The 24,061-nt window shown below is 44.1% G+C and overlaps 1 protein-coding gene across 4 annotated transcripts in view; it reads right to left on the bottom strand.

Annotated features, from left to right (window-relative positions):
- Window positions 1-24,061, bottom strand: part of ELMO1 (engulfment and cell motility 1) — a 450,632-nt gene that overhangs the window by 9,147 nt on the left and 417,424 nt on the right. For all 4 annotated transcript variants that reach the window (XM_090050152.1, XM_090050153.1, XM_090050154.1 and 1 more), the window contains 2 exons: window positions 11,250-11,357; window positions 7,295-7,377 (listed from right to left, as the gene is read on the bottom strand). In XM_090050152.1, coding sequence (XP_089906278.1) covers window positions 7,295-7,377; window positions 11,250-11,357 — 191 coding nt within the window. The remainder of the gene's footprint in view (window positions 1-7,294; window positions 7,378-11,249; window positions 11,358-24,061) is intronic.

Genomic DNA, 24,061 nt, shown 5'->3' with positions numbered 1-24,061 from the left:
TGTCCACATCCCTCCTGAAATGGGGAACAGAACTGGACGCAGTACTCCAGCTGTGGCCTGACCAGCGTCACATGGGGGGGAGGATCACCTCCCTGGCTCTACTTGAGATGCACCTGTGGATGCACAACAAGGTCCGGTTAGCCCTGCCAACCGTGACCTCACATTGTCGGCCCATGTTCATCTTGGAGTCAATAATGACTCCAAGATCCCTTTCTGCCTCTGTGCTCTCAAGAAGGGAGTTTCCCGTTCTATAAGTGTGCTGCTGGTTTCTACTGCCTAAGTGCAGCACCCTGCACTTGTCAGTATTGAAACGCATCCTGTTTATGTCAGCCCACTCCTGTAACCTATCCAGATCTTGCTGCGATCTTTCCCCCCCTACTAGCATGCTCACCTCACCCCAAATTTTGGTATCATCAGCGAATTTAAACAGGTTTCATTTCATACCATTATCCAAATCGTTGATGAAGAAATTGAACAGAGCAGGCCCAAGGACCAAGCCCTGGGGGACTCCGCTGCCCACTTCCCCCCAGGTTGAATATGACCTGTCCACCACCACCCTCTGAGTATGACCCTTGAGCCAATCTGCAATCCATCTGACTGTGTAGACATCAATACCAGAGTCGCCTAGTTTTTTAATGAGGATGGGGTGGGAGACGGTGTCAAAGGCCTTGCTGCAGTCAAGAAAGACTACGTTTACGGCGACACCTGCATCCATTGCCTTTGTGACCTGATCGTAAAAGGCAATCAGGTTGGTCTGACATGACCTGCCCCTAATGAAACTGTGCTGGTTGCCCTTGAGCATCATCCCTGAAGCTGGCCCATCACAGATGTGCTCCTTGAGGATCTTCTCAAAGAGCTTCCCAAGGATAGAGGTAAGACTGACAGGCCTATATTTGCCCGGGTCCTCTCTCTTCCCTTTTTTGAAGATGGGGACCACGTTAGCTATCTTCCAGTCATATGGCACCTGGCCCGAGCACCATGAGCGCTCGTAAAGCCGTGCCAAGGGTCCTGCAATAACCCCAGCTAGCTCCCTCAACACCCTGGGGTGGAGAGCATTTGGACCCGCTGACTTGAACACGTCCAGCCCTTCCAGAAGCTCTCTAACCAGGATCTGGATCAAACACCTTAAATTATATTTCCTGAATGATCTGAAACTTCAGTATCACATAACAAACATTCTTGATCTCTTTAGGTGTGGTTATCCTTTCAAATTTGCTGTGCTCTAGAACAGATCAAAGCAGTTCCTGCGCTAACTCCCACGGGAAGCAGCAGCAGCTCCTCTGGTGCATTCAGATGTCAAGTTACTTATAGCTCATGCTCTTATTTTTTGTTTTAGGCCTATTTCTTAACTGTATCTTATTAAGACTAATGTCTTCCATTAGAGAACCAACTTTACCTCTACCCACACAAACCTGGCATTATCTCCTCTTAGCATGTTATAAATTACTGATATCAGAAAATGCCAAGTCATGAAACTGAGAGGATGAAAACTAAATGTGTCCTTTCAGTCCCACATCCCGCCCCGCTACCCCCACTAAGTCCTGTACCAGAAAGCTATTGAATTCTGTGAAGATCAAAAACATACCCTATCAAGTTGGAAATTAACATATTTCCATGCTCCATGGAAAATCCCGAGGGCTTGAGATTTTCATAGATTTCATAGTTTTTAGGGTCAGAAAGGACCTATTAGATCATTGAGTGTGACCCCCTGCCCTGGGCAGGAAAGAGTGCTGGGGTCAGATGACCCCAGCTAGGTGTTTGTCCAATTTTGTTTAATTCCAAAGGGAACTGAAGGAGATGAACAACCTAGGGAACCAGGAACAAGTCTCCCAGGGAGACCTGACTTCCTATCTCAGGCAAGGATCTGAAAGCCTGTAGAAGGGACCTGTCTTCCCACCATCCCACTTGGTGGGCTGCTGAGAGCCAGGAAGTCCTGGGAGCCCAAGATAATGAGAAACCATAGGAGCCCAGGCTCCCTAATAGCCTTCCATGAGGAGGACCAGGTATGTTTCCAAAAGCAATCTTGCCTGGTAAGGTGGGTTTCCCTGGACACCTGCTTAGTGTCCATCAGAACTTTTGTGCAGCAGCCCTCTTTGAACTCAAGAGTTTGCTATATCCCTTCCTCTCAGTTCACTGCCATACCCAGCTATCACTTGTGTTCTTCCAAAACATGCTTTAGATTCACTGCTATATCTCACATCCACTTGCTCTATTATTGCCCCCTTCTGTCATTTTTCTGCTGTTTGCCATTTTTGCCTCTTCTCCTTCGAGATGGATTTTTACTTTCGAATTAACTGTCTTTCCCTCTCTACCTCCTTGTGAAGGCCCAGTTCTCATTCTCTCTCAAAGTTCATCTTTCCAATCCAACTTCTCTTGTTCTCAGATCCTTCCTCTCTCAGTCCTCCCTACTTCCAGCTCTGTTTTTCATTCCCTCCCACTCTTCATTCATTCACCACTTCTAGTGGGAGAATCATAGCGCTTGCAGTAGAAACCATGAGAGTACAGGTATTCACACTGTTTCTCCAGGAACAAGAACTTTGGTTCCGGGTGGGGGGAATAATCCATGTGTGAGCTGGTAGAGATCCTTTCCTGGATTCATTTCTCCTGGGAGAATGAATGGTTGTATACTTCCCACCATTTGACTCCATGGGGAAATATTGCCTACACCTTCCCAAGACCAGGGTAACTCTGGTATGGAGAAGGAAGGGGGAGCAGCTGCTACTTGCCTCTCCCAGTCTCAGGAGGAGTTGAGTGGTGAAGAAAGGCACCCATGCCTTGTCCAGATTGGGGTCACCCCAGTTATGAAGAAGGCACAGGGGTTATCTGCTCCTACTACTCCCATAGACAGGGAGGACAAGGAAGGGGAGGAATAGCTGCCACTGCTCCCCACCCGCTCCTTACACTGGAGTCCCCTGTGTGAGGAGTGGGGGAGGGCTTTGCCACTCTTCTCAGTCCTCTCAGCTCTCAGGACCTTGTAACCAAAGGCCAGTGAAAAGAAGCAGAAATTTCTGAAGAACGGAGAAGGAAGCAGAATGCTTTCTGTTTGACAGGAGTGCACTGTGACTTAGACCTGACAAGTCAGTGACTGGAAGGTGAGCTGGGTTACCCTAGACTAAAGAAATGCCTGTGGCTAGAAGAAAATGTTTTACCTGACTATTTTTCTCATCCTTCTTTGCTTTAAAAGCTTTTAAATCAAACACAATTTATTTGCATATAATATATTAATATAAGAGACATAAAAGACCCTAACAGGAGGCCTTAAAAAAAAATCAAACCAAATTTAAAATACAAGCAAGAATGAATGACAGTGGATTCAGGTCTAGTCCTATTAAAGTATTCAAGCTTTGTATTGCATCAGATTCCAATTCAGATTTGCTCTTGTATATTTCTAAATGATCTCACTGGAAGAGTAAAAGCCATGTGCTAGCAAATGAAGAAATGATAAAGCAACCATTAAGAATATTCTGCCAATTCAGTCCCTGGTCATAACAGTGACAGTCTATCATTCAATTTCTTTTCTGCCAATGAATAAACATTAAGGTGCTTGGTACTTATATCAAAGAGAACAAAGGTATGAAAATGTCCTTTTGAAAATTCTCGCCAGTTGTGAACTTTCAGGAACCAGCATGATTTTGTGAGTCAAAACAACACAGATTTTGCAAGATGCTGATGTAATGCATCCAGATATTACAGATGCATGTTATTTTCATGAATAAATTAATTCAATATTTATCAAGCAGCCCTGTAATACTCTCTAGTGACCATTACGGAGCTGCAAATACTACATATTCTTTAATAAGAAAGCCTGCTTTATATGATAACTAACTTCCCAAATTCTGTGATTCATAGGACAGAAAATAAGGACTAGGGAAAAAAAAAATCATCAACAGAACTGGAGTAGTGACAAAAATAATAATTGCTATTGTCTGTATCAAAAATTGAATGTTTCAGCTGTGGATGTAATTATGCTACTTATCAATCCCTTAACTGCACATCCTCAGCCAGCAAGTTTTTTGCCAGTCCAAAGCAATTTTTCCCCAGAAAATGGGGCAATGCTGACAGCTAAGGACATGCAAATCCGTAGGGCTGTTATTTAGCATTAAATTGTATCTAGACATTGCTGCTTCATAGGCATGACATATTTCCATCACTGCCACCCACTGCTTCCCTTTATTTATTTATTTTTCTTCTCTCTTTTTCCCTCCCTCTCCCTTCACTCTCTTTTTTCTGGACAAATGAATACCAAGATAAATAAACATTAAAAATACTTCATCCGCATGATATAGTTGCTGCAGCCAAATGTTTCAACAATAGGCAGGAGTTGTGTGCATGGGTATGATTCCAAAAACTAACAAGAAAGATATTCCTGCCTATTTGTTCCCCTCTCCCACCTTGCCCCGCCCCCTAACCCGTCCGTCCATCCCTGCTTGAGTTAGATTTTTTCATTTTCATCCAGGAATATTCTATACTGAAAGCAAAGACAGGAAAACTGTGTCACAATTACTACTTCCCTATGAGCCAGATACATTTGATACAAGTTATACACAGAGAAAATAGATGCAAACATTTTTATAGGGTCTGTGCATCCCTATTTCTGCCACTCTGTAGTATGTGAGGCTCACCCACTAAGGAGACAGTTTCACGTGTCACATCTCCTTCCAATGGTAGCAAAAAAGCTAGAGTGGGGAATGATCTGACAGAGCACTACTGCAGTGGTTATGTTAAGCTTTCACAGCACCTATCTGCATTATGTACAGCTTTAGACAGAAGATGATTAAGTCCTGCACTTTTATATACATTAAACAAACACATTATGTTTTCAAAATTAATGAGGTATAGAAATCCTCTTTTTAATAGCATATGCTCTATAAGGTTTAGACAGTGAAGCTAGGGTTGGACCCAAACCAAAACTACAGAATCTTGCCAGTTTTGGGGAATCATAGATTCTGATTCAAATCCCCAGATCTGAATCCTCTTCCCTGGCGGTAGTTTCAGGACTAGAAGTGGAAATCTCCTGCTAACAGAGGCACACTCATGAGATTTCTGTCAACTCATGCTGCACCTAAACTTGAGTAGAGACAAGGGTCAAGTCTTCTGCATTCCAGGAGTGGGTCTTAGAGGATGGGACACATTGGGCACCCAGGGCAAAGTGGAAGCAGTGACATACAGTTTACACTCATAAACACATGGCTGCTAGCAGCACCCATTTTCTTTTTGCACTCTTTCCACATCCTCCACCAAGTCAATGCCCAGAATACAGTTGCCCCTATCACCCCACCCCTTAGTTACACCACTGCTCAGGACAGAATTCAAACAACACACGTCCCAGACCTTGTAATACCACATCTTAGGAAGAATGGGACTGAGCACACCTTGCTCAAAATCCTGCCCACCTGAGTCTGCTGATGGGCTCCAAAACCAGAAGTTCACCTGCAAGACTGCTCTGGACTTGTCCCAATGCCTTCACTTAAGCCCTGAGTCTTCACTAGGTATGAGAAAAGGTGATGGAGACAAGCCTGAAGCCATATCATGGGTGAACTTCCAGTGGACTCGGATGGTTGAGGCATGCTCAATCCCACCCTCTCTAAGACCCACTGCTGGGATGCAAAACACATGATTCTTGTCTCTACTCAAGTTTAGGTGCAGCATGAGTTGATATAAATCTCATGAATGTGCCTCTATTAGCAAGAGATTTCCACTACTAAAGATGGAAGGATTTTGTCACATCCAACTTCTCAAGCTTCCTTCAATTCAGAGGCAAATTGTCACAGGAAGGAGTTGGCCAGATTTTGGCATCAAGGGACCTCAATCCTGGGTTGGACGTTTGAATCTAAACTCAGAAAGATATCCTAAACCTAATTTGGATCTTACTCCTAGCTGGAACACTATTGAGAGATATAATGATCATTCAAATCCTTAAATTTCTACTCTTTACCCTCCTGTGTTTTCTTGAATAGCTCAGTCAGAAATTACTAGCAGCTGCACTTTACTGAAATTTTGCTGTGTGATTAGAGTGCCACAAACACTGAATCACTGGCAAGAACGGTCAACAAAACTATATCATCTAGCAAAGACAACATTCAGTCAATAGAGCTAAGCACGGACATTCAAAAAGCCTGAGCCTGAATTGATTCAATCTTTGCAGGTTAGTCTAACCTGCGCAGACTGAACCAAATTGCCCACAGGGACCCCAGCTGGGGTGTGCCTGGAGGGGAAAGGGGGAAGCAGCCCTTGCCAGGGTTGTCCCCAAGGGTGGGGCATGGCCAGACATCAACCAGGGGAGTGCCTCAGGCAAAGGGGGAGGGGGGAAAGGAGGGGGATTAAATTCCCGTGTCTCCCCTCTCTTCCATGGGCTGGCCTGGCTCTGGGCATGACCCCTGCCATGTGAGCAGCTAGCAAGGGGAAAAGCCAGGAAGACCCTGGCTGGGGTCCCCATGCCTGTGGGGAAAAGGGAGACAGGGGAGTTTAATTCTCCACCCTCTCCCTGAGCTGTTGGTCCATTCACCTGCCCCCTCCTTACCAGTGGAGAAAAGTCTGGCAGGGCCTGTTCTGCCCCCACAAGGCAGACTAGGCTGTGCCAGCTGGGTTTCCCACCCCCACCTCCTTGTCAGCCAGCCCTCACTGCTTCGACAAGAGAGCAAAGAGACAGGGCCAACCCTGCTCTGTTTAGGCACACAGCATAGCCCAAAGCTGCAAAGAATGCTGGGATGCTGGGGGCCTCTGATTTAACTTGAAGCAGGAAGGGGTCTGGGACAGAAGTTCCATAAACTGGTTTGAGCCAAATCAGTGAAATCTGATACTACAGTCAACCAGGTTTATCTTAAACCAGTTTCAGCCATTTTAAAAATGGTTTATGTGCACTGAACTTCTGTTCTATTACAGGTTTAAACCAGTTTCTGATCACTTAAATTAGTTTATTTGCAATTTCTGTCCCTAGCCTAGATATTTTTATTCTTTTGCAATCTATGCAATCCATTCAAATATGGATAACATCCAGGAGCCATACTACTGAAGACCATCTTAGTAAGTTTTAGGCTTATCTATAATTATCATAATCCACAGATGTTATGAAGTTAAATGCACGGTTGAGCCCATTTGGGAATGCTTGTCTAATCATTTAATTCAAATGACTGAATTCACATGAATTAATTCAAAAGGTGAAAACAGAGAGAAAGAAAGAGATTGTATGTGTGTATTCTGGAAAGGAGAAATAGCTGTTTTATTTCAGGAAAGGCCAAGTTCATAGTATCTGCATTCTGCAAAAAGAACAATTATAATAATTTGAAAAACAAACCTTGTTTTGTTTAAGAGCACCCTTCTCCTTCATGTGAGGACAGTCCTTTCCTGTCACAACTGCTTTTATATCTGCCACAGGCACTGCATTAAGAAGACAGAAAATGAGCACAAGTGAAAGGTGCGAATGTCCTGGTGTCAAACAAGATGCGCCAAACAAGAGGCAAAGCTAATGTGTCAAAAATGCCACCCTTTTTGCCATTTCCAGAGCCTGCTCTGAGAAAGGAAACAGTAAGCAAAGCAACTGAAATAGACATCACAGACCTTGACAAAACCCATTAAGTTTATATTTTCAAAAGAAAATGTGACCAAGGATTCTGCATCCTGTTTCCTGTTGAGCTTTTCATGAAAATACATTTAATATGTATGTATATATGTGTATGCGTCTGTCTGGGTAGCCTTTATTTACACCAGTGAATCTATACAACCAGTACTGTATATATTAATTTATACAGTAGTCTTTCATGCTGTTTTACAATTTTGTCAAAAGTGGCTACTCAATCATTCTTGGGGGTTTGGATATAGAAACAGTGTGAAGCTTAAAATAAACACGCTTAAAAACAAGATTTTTTAAAAAACAAACTCATTTTTAAAAAGTTCTTAAAAGTTTCACTTATCACAATCATCATGAAAGCAAAATTGACGAGGTCACTGGAACACAAGATAAATGTATCTTGCTTCAACTGGAAGTCAATTTTCCAGCAGTAATTATAAATCTATCTACTTTAGAATATAATATGGTCAGGGAGTGAGAGGAAGCTTCAACAATCTATAAATGAATTATCTTGTGACTGGAAAAGCATCATATGGAACAGGATAATAATATCTAAGTCTGTTTTTAGTTGATCATTTAAAATAGTTATGTAAAGTCTGCAGTAGAGAAAAACATCTTTTATGGCACTGGGCTCAGCACCATGGTACATGTTATGCATTTCATAAATCAGGACAACAACCTGTTGCATCACTCACAGCAGTGTAGTTGAAAAGGCAACATGATCAGATTGGTACAGGCTGTAGGGGTTTTTGCCCTCCTCTGTAATGAGGAGCATGGCCCTCTTCTTGGGATCTCTTGAGCCCTTTACAGAAGCAGAATGTTGCCCACCATGCTTTACTTGTGGCAGGTTAGTGTATTTGAGTCTTGTGTTGTGTCAGGGTTGACTGTGTAGTTTTGCTAAGAGGTTAGACCGTGGATTTGTATAGGATAGTTTGGATAGGAATGATCCTGCCTCAGGCAGGGCGTTGGACTAGATGAGGTCTGCAGGTCATTTCCAGTCCTACTTCTCAATGACTATGAAACTTCTGAATGTGTTTTATATGCAAGTAAACCTGTTGACATTTTGACCATCATTGCAGTATCTGAACACCTTCTGCTTAAAATCAGTAGCAAAAGCAAAGTCTATACTGGACTATAGCCAACTCCTGCTCACAAAACAGGCTCATTATGATATGTTCAAAATGTTAACACCTTATAAGTAGGCTCTATTTATCTGTTGAAAGATCCTCCCATTCCATTCAGCTAACTCCTTACATAGGAAACGAGACTGACCACAGGACCTAAGTCCAAAAGGGCACTCAAGGAATGAGTGGCCCTTCTTCAGACTGTGTCCATATCTACTTCACTTGATCAGCATTAAAGGTGAGGGGCTGGTCACAGTGTTCACGTGTGGGATTCAATGCCTCATCTTTCATTCCAAAGCTAATGTAACATTTTTCCAACTGTGATGCAAACAAATCACTTCTCTCAATGCCAAGGTAGCAATAAGAAACACTGTCCTAGATTCCAACAAAGGACTGCAGTAAGGGCCTGAAACACCCTTAAGGCTATTCTGTAAAGCACTGAGAATAAGGGAAATCTGACTACAAACTGCTACTGTTATGGGGCTCTAGTTAGGCCTGTTTCCTCACCTGGCCCAGCACCAGGGAATACTCAGAAAGGTTATGAGGAACAGCAGGGAGGGAAAAAGAGAGCTTATATTTGTTATTCCAAATGCTTGTGCTGCATTTGAATTATTTTATTCATACATTAAAAGGTTTGAATCATTAAGTTACTTCTCTCAGACTGGAGAAATTAGACACCTGAAAAATTGTTCCCTGACTTCACTAAAGAAGCATAATAAACTTGTCTGGTTTGCATATAGATGCAACTAATAAAATAATGCCAACAATGATATTTATTACTAATGAAAAGTACATGAGGAAAATGATTTCTGATCCAAGCGCTGGTGCTACAGGCACTCATCATGGCCTCATAGCCATTAATGACTACATGGCCTATATCTCACAGCAGGGTTGAAAGCATTAGTGTCCTTAATTTAGGGATGGGAAACTGAATGACAAAGAGCAGTATCAAATTTGCCTGCCCCTCCCCCCCACCCGGGGTGGATCTGGACCATGATCTGGACCCATTTCTAGTGGCAGATCAATAGCGACAGAGGCAGGAAGGGTGCCAGCTCATGGAGCTGAAAGGATTAATGCAGCTGTTGTTTATCTAGTAGCTGCTGACATGGGGACTTCAGCAGCAGGCCACACCCCTGAATTCTCAGTCCCTCCAGGAGCCATATTTTCCATACCCCTGGATTAAATGATCTGCTTGAAGATGCACAGGAAGCCTGTAAGCATGGTTACTTCGCACCAGAAAGCTACTTAATGCCACCTCTTCCTCAAATTACTTTATTAGATGGCAGCTCCTTCTCTACAGTTGGTTCTGTCGATGGTGTCTCCTTGTTGCTCAGTTTCTTAAAAATAAACAAATCAACTCTAAAAATTGAATGAAGTCAGTATGAAGTTAACTGTCCTTTTCAAAGAACATTCTCAAAAATAGGAATGTAAAAAATAAGGGACATATTCACTTTCCCAGAAAGATCAACAGTTCCTTAACAGAAGCAGAGGTCTCAGTTCAGGAAACTATTGACAAACGTGCCAAAATTCTCATTGCACCAAATTAAAAACCAGAATTAAAATTTATAACTAGGCAGTGGCCTGAGCCAAAAAAAAATCAGGAACTAATCATTACCCATTTTGGGGAAACCGGATCCAGGCTGAAAAACTATAGGCATTTATAGACATGCTTTGGGAGGTGGTGGTGGGGAAAAACACATGCTTTAATTAGTTAAATTTTAATTTAAAATGCCTGGATTGTCATGTGCATCAGCATCCTCATGTGAAAAAATGGATGTGGGGCCCTTTGGACTAAAGATCATTGAACAAGCCTAATTTAAAGTGACCCAACACATTTTTCAGCACAGGTACACTGATACACATGACACCAGAGTCTGCTGGAGCACGGTAATTACTATGTTCCAACAGACTCGATTGAACTTATAGTGTGTTGGAACAGCCTCAGGAGCCCTATGGCTCAGAATTGTGCTCACTTATAACCAAATGAGCTTGCAATTCGACAAGTGTCCAGCAACACTGATATCACCAAAATTTGACTAGACCGAGGTCATTTATCACTGTGCACTGTGGAGATGGTGTGGGCATAATGGAAACAGAAAAGAAGGCAAGCTTTAAATCACATTTCTCACTCTGATTCAGGGGTTAGGTGGGCACATCAAAGAACAGTCTCAGGAGTATTAGGTCAGCTTGCATTCACAATGCCAAGATCTGGCTATTCAACTTGGATTTTACAAACAGGAGGATTCAGATCAACAGGACCTGTTTAGAGTCAGGTCTGGAAATGTTCCCTCCTCCTGGAAAGGGGAGCATTAAAAAAAAAAAACAGGCAATTTGTAAGATCCACCATTGCCGCATTTTGACAGATTCTTTACTGACTACGTGGAACTACGTACCTGCTGAGAATGCTCAAATGCTTATGCTAAGATATGTGTTAACCAGCAGAGGCATAGTAAACCGAGTCTATCAATAGAGGTATTTCTCTTGCATCATCTTAAAAGTAAATGACAGAAATAACTTCAAAGTTCACAAAGATAAGGCAGTATGTTTAAATGACTTACATTTATCCTGCAAAGAATCATGCGGGACTTCGCCTTGGGGACTTTCTTCCAAATCTCCATAGTGCAAGACTTTGTGATTTGGTGATAGTCGACAATACCAGAATTTGTCTGTTAATAAAACACATTACACATAAGGTTACCATTTGTCCCTGTTATGATTATTGATACTATAAGAGATAAATCTATTCAAATGCATAGTGGCCAAGAACAAAAACTGTAAAATGGTTAAAAAGAGAAAGTGCGTGTGCTGTGCTGGAAACAAGGAAAAGGCTCTCAATTGTTCATATGATGAAAATGAGTCTTTGGAGTCTAAAACCATTTCCTATTTTCATTCATCCATTAGGAGGAACACAAATATTAAACAAGAATGCCCTTCAAGACAAGGCTGGGTAGGCATCTGTCTGTCATTCTAGGTTTAGGAATAGCAAACCGGAAACTGTACAAGAAAGTTGGACTAAAAGATCCCCGAGGTCCTTTTGACCTATGATTCTAAGCCTTGAGTTACATAATAAACTCTTCCAGGCAAAGCCCTGGGCTAAGGTTTTCAACGGTAAGTATTGATGGCTAACCCAAGACAACTTTATGGGCCTGATTCTCTGAAAGTTCTGAACATCTAACTGAGCACGCCTGTTTAAGATGTCTCAGTTGGGACACTCAAAGTGAGACACCTGAAAAAAAATAGGCATGTTTGACAACTGTGGTCCTAGCCTTTTTATATGCCTTATGAAGCACTGTGTACCTTTTACAGGGGTAACAGTATATAAACAGTAATAAATATCCTATGAATTTAATAACTACATCCTGTACTGCCTTAGCCTACAGATCACTGATTCTCAACCAGGGTTCCAACACACCCTGCCAGGAGATCCTTTTAAGGGGGCTGCTCTAGCACTGTTAGGTGTGCGAACACCTACACATAATCCACAAGACAAATCCAAAGATTTCAAATAGGAATCCATCGTTTCAAAGACATTCTGACTAGCTGTGGTTTTTCTGAGCTCTTAGCAACAAAAGATTTGCTCTAGTTTCCTGTAGTCAAAACACAAGTTAAAGCTAAGAGCTGGTGTTTTCTGAGTCCAAAATAGTTGAGAACCATAATAGATCCATATTATGCATGTCCTCAAATGTATGTGTCATGGGGCACGGCCCAGGAGCGGCCGTGATCTCCCCGTGCCTCCAACCTCCCCTTTAGCATGCCCCAAGCCTCGCAGATGTGCTGGACGTTCTCGTGTCTGTATGCTCGCCCCTTCCTGGGGTCTCTCAATATGCGCACCCCCTCTCCCTGGGGTCCCTCAGTATGCGTGCCCAATATACTCGCCCCTCCCAGGCTTTTGTTTACCCTCTCGCCCTTTTCCGGGCTTCTCTCCTGTAAATGCCCTCTCCGGGGTCTTTCCAATACAAGCACCCCTCTCCTGCGGCCTCTCCAGTATACGCGCCCTTCACGCCCTTACTGTATATGCGCCCTCTCTGGGCCTGTCAAAATGTATGTGCAGCCCTGTCCAGGCTCTTACTCTCACGCTCGGCCCTGTCTGGGCTCCTGCCCGCGCGCTCAGCCCTCTCTGGCTTCTAGTCGCGCGCTCGGCCCTCTCTGGCTTCTATTCTGTACATGCCTTGTCTCCATTGGGTCCCTATCTGCACGTCTGCCCCTCTCCAGGCTTGTTCTTGCGTGCCTACCCCTCTCCGGGACTTTAATTGCGTGCTCGCCTTTCTCTGGGACTTTGTGCTGGTAGGGTGCCAATCACTCACCCTGGAGCCTCCTATTCTAATCTGCCCTCCATGGGGCTTCTTATTCCTGTGTGCCTGCCCTCTCTGGGGCCTACGCGGCGCTTCTCGCGCTCCTTGGCCTCTCTGGGGCCTACGCGGCGCTTCTCGCGCTCCTTGGCCTCTCTGGGGCCTACGCGGCGCTTCTCGCGCTCCTTGGCCTCTCTGGGGCCTACGCGGCGCTTCTCGCGCTCCTTGGCCTCTCTGGGGCCTACGCGGCGCTTCTCGCGCTCCTTGGCCTCTCTGGGGCCTACGCGGCGCTTCTCGCGCTCCTTGGCCTCTCTGGGGCCTACGCGGCGCTTCTCGCGCTCCTTGGCCTCTCTGGGGCCTACGCGGCGCTTCTCGCGCTCCTTGGCCTCTCTGGGGCCTGTCTCGTGCTTCTTGTGCTCGGGCTCAGGTGGCCTATAGCCATGCCTGGCTCCCTGACCCTCCTTCTGGGTCGCACGCCCCACTGGGCTAAATACCACCCCCCCCACGGGGCCGGGGTCATGACACCCCACAACATCGCGCCTCTCTCCAGCACTCACCCGCAGTGCCAGCTCCGGCACCAATCGCTGTGCCCTCCCATGGCACCCAGGAACCCCCCCACTCCACTGGGGAGCTCCTAATTCGGCCTCTTCCGTCCCCTACAGCCTCTCCCGGTCCTCCAGTCTTATACAAACAGCCCAACAGCAACTCAAAGCTATCAGCCAACTGGCTCTAACTCAAAATAAACCTACCGGCCAGAACATTCCGCGCTACCCTGGCTCTCCTTCAAGCCTTCGTAACAGAGGCCTCTCCATCTTGTCTCAACATCTAGGTGCTCAAATGTTCAGGCAGCTCTGCCTTGCTCTGCTCTGTAGCAGGGCTCCTGCCTCTTAGGCTGCCAGAAGGGAACTGGATCTGGCTTCAGGCTCTTCTGTTTATATGGGCCAGGCCCCGCCCCCTGGCTGTCAGCTGACCTGATCTGTTGCCTAAGCCACCTTCAGGTGTGCTGTCCTGCTGATTGGCAGCCCAGCCCGATTCCCAATGCCAGTAGCAGGTACCCTAGTGCCCTGCTACAGTATGCATATTGCATTCCTATTTAGCTCTTACTAGGAACCCAAGTGTATTAGTTCTCTTTCCACCTTTCAGTTCTCTATTTATTATTCCCCTTAACAATATTTGTCAAGAACTGCTACCACTAACAACATTTGCTTTGACGAGTTAGGCTACAACACTAGCTAGCATGCAAGGTCACTGCTTGCCAATTTCATTTCTGAAATGATAAACACTGTGCTACTCTTCTTGCCAAAGCATGTCTGCTAAATAGATAGGCCACATAATGTTAAGTTGTCAGAAACACAATTTTGCTACAGCTGTACTATAACTCTCCTAACACTCTAAGCAGGGCTGGATGAAATGGCAGTTAAAATACCAATGGGCTGCTTAGTGGCTTGCCTACATTAGTGCTTCTATTGTTTCTATCACTGGTGGGAAATTTGAGAGGGTAAGACTAGCATTGGCACAGCCCTGCTGTACCACACTAGCATGCTGGCTTCACAAGTTTAATATTTCCAAGCATCCTCTAAAGCCCTAATGACAGCATTTATATGCCTCTAAAGTAGCACCCTGACAACCTGCTGCCTGATTTCAGACTAGCATGGCTAGCCACCTCTTGACAGAATATAAAAATTTCTTGATAGACAGATGTGATTTGACATAATGGTATCTTTAAACTGTCAATGTACTTTCCATTTTTAGCTATATTCTTTCTAAAGAATGTGGCTCAGAAATGTACAGAGAGACTTGAAAAATAACTAGAAATACCTTGGAATTTTATGTAATACTTTCTACTGAAGGATCTCAAAGCTCCTCAGGAGCAACAAAGGGGAATTCTGATTTGATATGCAAACGCAAATTGGGAGGAATCCCAACATGAAAGAATTTATTCTGGGATGCCTGAGACTAGAATCTTGTGCTACCTGTATACATTTCAGGGCACCCCCTGAAATTAGTAGAAAACAGGTTTAAAACTAACATGAGAAAGTACTTTTTTACACAATATTTAGTTTAACTTGTGGATTTCATTGCCAGAGGAGGTAGTAGAGGCAGATGGCATAGCTGGGTTAAAAAAGGGACTACTTTATGGATGACAGATCTATTAATTGGTGTTGAACAGAATGGTTGGAGATATTTCCCCTGGCTTCTCTAAATAAATAATGGAAGATGCAAGGGAGGGTAATGGATAGAGTAATGAATCGATAGGGTAATGGATAGAGGACAGATCACTCTACATCTATCCAGTTTAATGCTCTCCACTTCTGCCACTAGGCTAGATGGACCACTGATCTGACACAGTATAGCACTTAAGTTCCTATGCTCGTATGTGACACTGAAATACAGCCATCCCTGGAATATAGGCCAGCACAGTGTTGCACATCACTACAGACACGGGAATTTTAGAAAACCAGGAGTCTCTATACTTACAAGAATGTCAGAAGGACTTAATAACAGAGAAGACTTCACCCTCAGTTTGTACGGACTCATATGAAAGATCCCACATAATTAACTCCTTGGCACTCCAATGCTTAAAAATGTATGCTAAAAATGTCCCTTTCCAATAGTGGTATAACTCTGAGTTCCTATTAAATGCAGTAGCACGATATTATCTTTAGTAGGATATTTAGGAGACAGCTTATTAATTTTGGACAGTACGAAGGAACATAACTTGCAATGTCTTATCATTAAAGAAAACCCATTCTTCCTAATAAAACTTAGCTTGGCTTTACTGTCATCTCAAGACCTTGGGGCAATGAGTAAGTGGATGGTGTCGTGGAAGACAATTACTATGAAACACTGAGGAAAATCAGACTGTATGCTGAAGTTAGCAAAAAACTAAAATGGATCAGATTTGTAATGTACTTCAAGACTAGGGTGTTTTGATAACCTTTTAGCTATGAACCCTTTCAAAAACAGAGGAAAAGAGTGCAAGTCCTCACTCCTTTACAGCTCAGAAGGCTTGTAGAGCCTTTTAAAACAATTCCCAATATCACAAGGATAATTAAAGAACTAATAACCATAGGCTGCAGTTCATAGCATGCCCAGTATAACTCTTCAGCAGTCTCACTAATAGCTGCCATCATAACAAAATTTTGCTGTCAGGGGGAATTCTTTTAATTGAAACCTGCAAATGAAACTAATGAGGTCTTGTCAGCTGTAACTGTTGAATGTCCAAGCTGAGACGAGGGCAATCAGTACATTAGTAATGAAAAAAAACACACACAGTTTTCTTTTTGGATCCTGCCACACACCATCACATCCACAGCTATTTGGGTTTCAGCTTGAGACTCCGCTAATGCATGTATCATATATAGAGGTAATAACTCACATGTCTGCTGTTTTACAGGAGCTGCTGTGAAGCAGAGCTGGTGAGTGCTGCTATTTTTACTGCACAGGTTTTCCAAATGTTTTGATTCACACATATTTTTATGCAAGAAGTGATAAACTAACAGCATAGCTAAAGCCATAACCAGGCCAAGTAGAGCCAAACATAAAAAGGAGGAAATGATGTCTATGGGCACAAGAAAGTTTATGATGTCAACAATGCAATTTCTGCTTCCAACCATAAATCCCTACAAACAATCAGAAAGAAAGTGCAAGTACAAAGTCTTATTCTTTTATATCAGTGTTAAGAAGAGGTGGTTTTAAACTAGGAAATTCTAGCTCAGAAGGCACCTTGAGCCTGTTAAATTGATTCCATAGCATATACTGGAATTTAAAAATCTGGAGAGGAATTTCAGAAATGAAAACCCAATTCACGGACTTGTAGGTGTGTGCATGTAACTGGAAAAATCCATTTTCTGGGTGAATGGTCACCTCGATAAATGGTGGCTTGTGTGTGCCCAGGAAAACTGTTAACTGCTAACCAGCTTGATTTCTTCTGGAAGAAATGCTCCATAGTTCAGGACCCGCCCCTGAGATGCTGGATGTCTCTGTGTAATAGAGTACTCTTTGTATTTGACATCATACATATCTTGATCTTATCTCTTTTATGCAATGAGTGGTTTCTAGGAGGATATCTTGTTAAAATTAGAAACAACTGAGTGGCAAAGCAGGCTCATGATTTAACTGAAGTCTCAGTCACTAGGTTTTTAAAACCTAGGCAGTTCTTAAGTCTGTTTTACTTACTAAGACTCAAGAACTGGTGTTATGGATTCTAGCTTGATTATTAACATTACAGCTCCATAGATAATACTACAGTTCCCATCTTTCTGAGGATCACAGAGAGTTTTAATGCTTCAGTGAAGGTAGTTTGCCAATGAAGTAGGATAAATATTATTTTATCCTTGTTTACAGTTGGCAAACTGAAAGACAGCAAGAGCAACATCATTTGTCCAAAGTAATTTAAGAAACAGATCACCGGACGCCCAGTTCTCTTCTGCACGGTTTCTTTCTAGATCTGTAAATTGGAAAAAGTAAATCAATTAATTTTCCACTTGCACTTTTTGTTTCATTATTCCAACCATATTCTGGACCTGAGTCACTTCTGTGGGTACCAGTGGGTAAAATCTGTAGCTCCATTTGCTAAATCAACTCATTGTGGAAGAGCGAGCACTTATCCACTGGGCAGTCTGCCAGGGTGGGGCAAGAGTAGCCTCACTGAGTTTATACTCTGCCAGTGCATTTCCCACAGGCCCTGTTCAGCACCAATAGAACCTCTTGCTTGTTTGGCCCCACCTATATTAGATTTGCACTGACTTGTTCTGGACCTCCAACCATCTCTCTGATTCAGTTCTGGGCAAATTTGCTGTCACTGAGTGACAGTAATTTGCCACTAGTAGAAAATGGACCTGCTAGCTCTACATTTCCCTGAAATCCCATAAATTAAATACCCACCCCACTTCCAAGTACAGGGTGGCTGGTTTTATTAAACCAAATTACTAGAGAAAAAGACTAACATTACATTCTCTAATTTTCAACTTCAAAAGATGCTATGCAAATTGTTTACATCTTCAAACAAGAGCTGCAAGAGCCTGTTAAATAAATAGCATCTTGTCACATTGTTAAAGCTTAGTGAGAGGAAAATAAAAAGTTGGCTGTAATTCAACTAAAAGAGCAGCTCAAACTGTGATCCACTGGTGTTCACAGAGATTTTGTTGATGGTCCATATACTGATGGCCATTCACATAAGCCTGCAACTGAAAACAGCTGGTATATGTTAAACCACAAGTTGGCATGCATGCCATACCCATACCTTGGGGTGGATGATGGGGAAGGATCACAACAAGTATTGGACCCCTTGTAGCATTATTTTTCCATCGAAGCAATTGTTAGGACTAGGAGGGGAACTGGTCCCTAACCCCTCCCCATTGCAAATGGAAGAGCCTAACCATACTCAACTGTTATGTAGAATTAGCTTAACCAATTCCACTTTCACAAGCTATACCAGGGGTCAGTAATTATTTTGGGCAGAGGGCCACTTCACTGAGTTTTGGCCCATGTTCCTGCCCAGCTGTTGCTGTGCTCTGCATGCCTGGTTGCTGCCCCTTCCTCCCACTTGCCACAGTCATTTCCCCACCCACTAGCTGGTACCACATGGCTCCCAGCTGCAGGGCTGGGACCTCAGGAAGACTGGGGCGTCCCTGTCCCCCCCACCTCCTTGTTCTTATCTGTATTTCCCTTGGTGCAGGGAGGCAGGAACAGTCCCAGGCCAGAAACCTCCAGCAGCCCCTGCTAGGCAGAGGCTTCCAGCTGGGATTGAGGGGGCAGGGACAGGCAGGCTGGTCTTGCTGCTGTCTGCAATGGGCTCCCCCTAGGTCCTACTGCCCCTGTCTCCTGTCATCTTTGATAGGCAGCCAGAAGCAGATAAATATTACTTTTCTAATTTTTCTTAGGGGCCCCATGGGCCAGACAGAATGGCCTGGCAGGCTGGATCCAGCCCACGGGCTGTATTTTGCCTGCTGCTGAGCTACACACATCACTACTTTTGTCTGTGTCTTAAAAAAAATGATCATGGAGCAGACCCATGTAGAAAAGGAAACTCTGCAGAAACTAGATAGAAAAAGAATATTTTCTCAGTTGGCGGGCTAATTCACCTCTTGCCTGGGTTAGATGGTACATTTAGAACATAATGAAAAGTTTAAGAAATATGTGTGTTTTATATTCCTTTTTTCAAGTCACCTTGAAAACGCATGCTAAAATTGTGGTGTTAATTTGAAGGGTATGTAAACAAGTTTCTTTCCTCTTGCAAAAATTACTACCCAAGAGACCTTGTCTATGGTTTTAGCACGTAGTTTCTCATTTTAATCACACATCATTTCTCTTTAATCTTTATAAGGATAAAACAGCATTTCTTTCAAAAGGGTGCACCCAGCAACATAAACCACAGATGTTTTGTACGACACTAGTGATATATCTATTATGCTCAATAAAACTGTCTGACAGAGGCAGGTTTAGCTACTACAGTAAAAATTCCATTAACTGGCACCTTACAAGCCGGCACGCTTTATTAACGGCATGCCAGCTTGTAAGGTAAAGTGAAACTGGAAGTGCCCACCGTGGCACTTCTGGTTTCTCCGAGCCCCCATGGCCCAGGGCAAAGCAGCCTGCGCTGCCGAGTCCCCATGGCATGGGGGCATAACAGGCTATGCAGGGCCCGCCTCGCTGTCCTGCAGGGCCTGCAGGAGGGATGGCGACACCCTGGATGCGGTGGGAGAAGCAGTGGCTCGAACAGGCAAGGATGCCTGTTCAGGCCGCTCAATTAACCAGCATATTTTGTTATCGGACATCCTCCATTTCTGGGGAATGCTAGATAACAGAGCTTTTAGTGTACTTTGCTCCACTGGAAATAACAGTTTTGATTAGTAAAACGCTTCATGGATTTTTGCTCTAACCCTTTCCTTTAGAACTGAGCAGGCTACCTGTCAATTGACAGTCACTGGTTTAACAAAACTATGACCACAATGTATTTTTCTGTTCTAATAAGATAAGGATACAAGTGAAGAGATGCCCTTGTAGGAGACAGCAGGAAAAAGGCCTTGTGCTCTCTGGAAGTTTTTGAACAGGTGATTTATTTTACTTTAAATAAACAAAGCACACAAAAGATACTGCTAGGGTAACCATCAAAAAATTATTGCTGTAGTACAATCATGCTGATATGATAATTCCATCTTCAAGCTGGTAAGAAGCAGTAACTTGCTACAGTTGACCCAAACTCAGCTTCAAGATCATCTCAGAGAGACGTGCCTTGGCTTGGAGGCTTTGCAACCAAATATGATAAAGATTCAGTGCTCCAGGTTTGAAAAGCCTGGAAAGACCTTTACTCATTTTTTCTTAAAGCAATCGTTTACCCCTACTCTGACTAACCATGCGTCCTACCACATATTCAGGAAATGTTCATAATGGAATTTTGTTCTAGAGCAGTGCTTCCCAAACTTTGACAGGTTGCACACCACCAATTTAGAACAATACAACTGTAAGTACCACGAGCAAATATTTCAATTTAACATTAAGTACCACCAGCAAATTATTGTCATACAGGCTAGGGACAGACATTCAAAAAGCCTGAGCCTGAATTGATTCAGTCTTTGTAGGTTAGTCTAACCTGGCTAGGCTGAACCAGTTTCCAACCATACAGACAATCCCTCTGGACTGAGGAAATTCAGGCACATGCCTGCAGTGGCTCAGGCTGGAAACCAGAACGTGCTAGAGCAGCCATCCCTGCCCTTGCAGAGCTGAGCTGAGGGGGGCGTGGCCAGGCTCCAGCAGGGCTCTGATTAGGGAGGTGTGTAAATCCCCAGCCTGCCTGCTGTCCCAGGCTTTTCCCCACTCACTACTCAAGGTGCAGGAGTGTTGCCAGCTATTACTGAGGCAAGGGTGTGTGTCCAGCACATGCATCTGTTGATGATACAGAGCTTGTCACTCTCCCTCCCTGATTCTGTACGCTACCTGAAACAAACTGACAGGCAAGCAAGCCAGGGTTGGGAGGGGCTGATAACTGTGTTTCTCACCCTTATCTCAGTGTTTCTCATTCCATTAAGACTGTTGATTCTACCTGTTGATTCAGCACAGACCCAGCATGTGGTCTGCTAGCTAATATACAGACACCTCCTCAGCAAGGAAGAGGGCAGTGGGGAATTCCTGCTTAGCAGAGAGAGGTGAGGGGGAGGGGGAGAGAAAACAGCTCTTAAACAGCATTTCCAAAGGACACTAAGCTACCTGTTAATAAGCTCCAAAAAGCCTGTCTCCCTCTGTCATCTCCCACAGCATGGACTGTAGCCTGCATGTAGTTGGCTAACTAATGCTGAGCTGTCTGTAAGGGATGGGGGAATGCCTGCTTATCACAGAGTGGGGAGGGAAGGTGGGGAGGGAGAGCAGAAGCCGGACACATGCCTGCAGAGACTGCTGATCTCCAGTAAGGCAGCAGAGGGGAGGGCTCAGCTCTGCTGTAGAACACAGAGCCCCACCCAGCCAGAGAGCATGCTGGGATGCTGGGGGACTCTGATGAATCTTAAACCAGCCAGAGGTCTAGGACAGACATTGCATAAACTGGTTTGAGCCAAATCAGTTAAATCTGATACTACATTCAACCAGGCTTATCTCAAACCAGTTTCAGCCATTTTCAAAGTGGTTTATGTGCACTGAACATCTGCTCTGTTACAGGTTTAAACCAGTTTCTGATCACTTAAACTGGTTTATGTGTAATATCTGTCCCTAGCCATAAAGTAATTATAATAAATCAGTTAATGTATACCACTGACAGACTGTCTGCGTACCACCAGCGGTACACATACAACAGATTGGGAACTGATGTGCTAGAGTCTTTGTCACCAGGTAATACCAGTTAGTTATTTTTTAAATAGTTGATCTGATTATTTCAATTTTGCCTGTGCAGACTGTGTGAAGATTCCCACAGATTTGGAACATTTGCCCTAGGGCAGAGGTTCCCAATCTGTGGTACATGTACTACCAGTGGTACGCAGGCAACCTGCTGATGATATTTAAGACTGAACTGAAAAATTTGCAGGGGATACTTAAGGTTCTATTATTTTAAATTGATGGTGTACAGTCTGTCAGAGTTTGGGAGCCGTTGCCCTAGGGTTTCCTCGGAAAAATATAATGAAAAAAGAGGTAAATCAAGATGCATGCCTTATTATCCAAAGCAGTCACATAACCTTACTGTGGTAATCCTGGTCCTATCCTCTTGTTATAGTTTCTCTATTACTGTTCCAGGTCTATTACTGTTAATCATCATGTTAATTGTTAACTTACAATAGGGCTGTTTAGCTGGCATCCCTCAGGCTGCATGTAGGCTGAAAGGAGTTAACATATGGCCCCTAGGCTCCTGCACAGCTGCTACTGCCCCCAGGCTCACACTTGGCTGCTGCTGCTCTGACTGCTCTGTCTGAAGCAGCATCTGGGGTCTTGGGCTCTCTGTCCCACCCCTAACTCTTGCTGCCTGACCCAGCCCATGGCAAGGGGCAGCCTGCCTGACTCAGCCTATGGTGCAGCTGCAGTGCCAGAAGTATTGGCAGCCTAGAGCAGTTGTGTGATGCGATGCCATGAGGGAGTCTCCAGGAAGTTGCAGGTGAGGCAGGGAGTGGGGGGCTGCCCTACACATGCAGTGCAGTGGAGTGGTGGAATATTCACCTGCCCATGCAAAGTACAGCCTTGGGGGCCCACAGTCCCTGCTGATATAGTCCTCCATTGGGTGTGTGGCCCCCAGCCTCTTAGAAGTTGGACAGCCCTGATTTATAGCTTTCTGGGCCACTTTCTGATGATGGGCCAGATCTTTAAACCTCTTAAAGGGAAGGCACTAACACGAATTTACTTCAGCTAAGGATCCCGATTGCTTGAACTGACAGTACTTTAAAAAAAAGTACCTTCCCTTGGAAATTTACCCTAACAAGAATGTTTTATCTAAGACTTGTTTCCTTCCAGAGTATTAATGGATCAACTAAAATGAAGTCCAGATTTAAACTACTGTAGGAATTAAGTTTGGCTTAGTAAAACTGAGCCCTGATTATAGGTTTTGCTTTGATTTGGCAGTCCTTTTAGCTACTCTCCCACTGTGCAGAACATACTGCTGCAGAGAACATATGTCATAGACATTAGGGCTGGAAAGGACCTTGGAAGATCATCGAGTCCAGCCCCTTGCCCAAAGGGCAGGAAGTCAGCTGGGGTCATAGGATCCCAGCAAGATAAGCATCCAGTTTGGTCTTGAAGGTGTTCAATGTAGGTGCTTGAACCACCTCCGACGGCAGACTGTTCCAGACCCTGGGGGCTCAGACAGTAAAGAAATTCTTCCTTATGTCCAGCCTGAAATGGTCTTGCAGGAGTTTATAATCATTTGACCTCGTCATCCCTTGGGGTGCTCTGGTGAAAAACGTTCCCACAGATCCTGGTGGCTAGACATCTAAGGGTGACCAGAATCTGGAACAGACTTCCCAAGCAGGTGGTGCAGTCACCAACCTTGGAAGTGTACAAGAGGAGACTGGATAGACATTTTGCTACGATCATTTGATCTCAGCAGTATTCCTGCCCAGAGTAGGAGAGGTTGGACTCTATGATCTTTCAGGGAACCTTCCAGCCCTTAATTTCTATGATTTCTATAACCCCTGTGACATCTCTACAAAAAATCATACTGGACTACAATGCCATTTTGGCAAACTGCAGTGGCCAGCTTTATTACAGAACAGGGGTGGTCAACCTGAAGCACATGTGCCAAAGTAGCATGCGCAGTCTCTGTGTGTGACATTCAGATCAGGGAGGGATAAGGCAGGACACAGTTGTAGATAAAACAGGAAGCAAAGGAGCAGACTGGGTAAGGGAAGGGGATCGGAGAGGCACACAGGGAGGTTACAGGACTAATTTGTGGCAGGTCTGGCAAAAAGGTTGCCTTCCACTATAACAGAACAATTTAAAAACCTGGAATTGTCAAGAATATCTTCAAACTGTAGTTAAGAAAAGTGCATTGTATATCAGCTAGGCAGAGAGCATTGTAGGAATCATTCTCATGCAGACAAATCTGCTTTTCTCATCAATACCCAATTCTCAAATATTTATCTCTGAGAGTCCTTACCCTAATTGTA

Source organism: Crocodylus siamensis, chromosome 5 (assembly GCF_052110815.1).
Source record: "Crocodylus siamensis isolate JL-2025a chromosome 5, ASM5211081v1, whole genome shotgun sequence".
In the NCBI taxonomy this organism is placed as follows: domain Eukaryota; kingdom Metazoa; phylum Chordata; order Crocodylia; family Crocodylidae; genus Crocodylus; species Crocodylus siamensis.
Note: the sequence above shows the minus strand (reverse complement) of the source record. Positions and strands in the feature narration are given on the sequence as shown.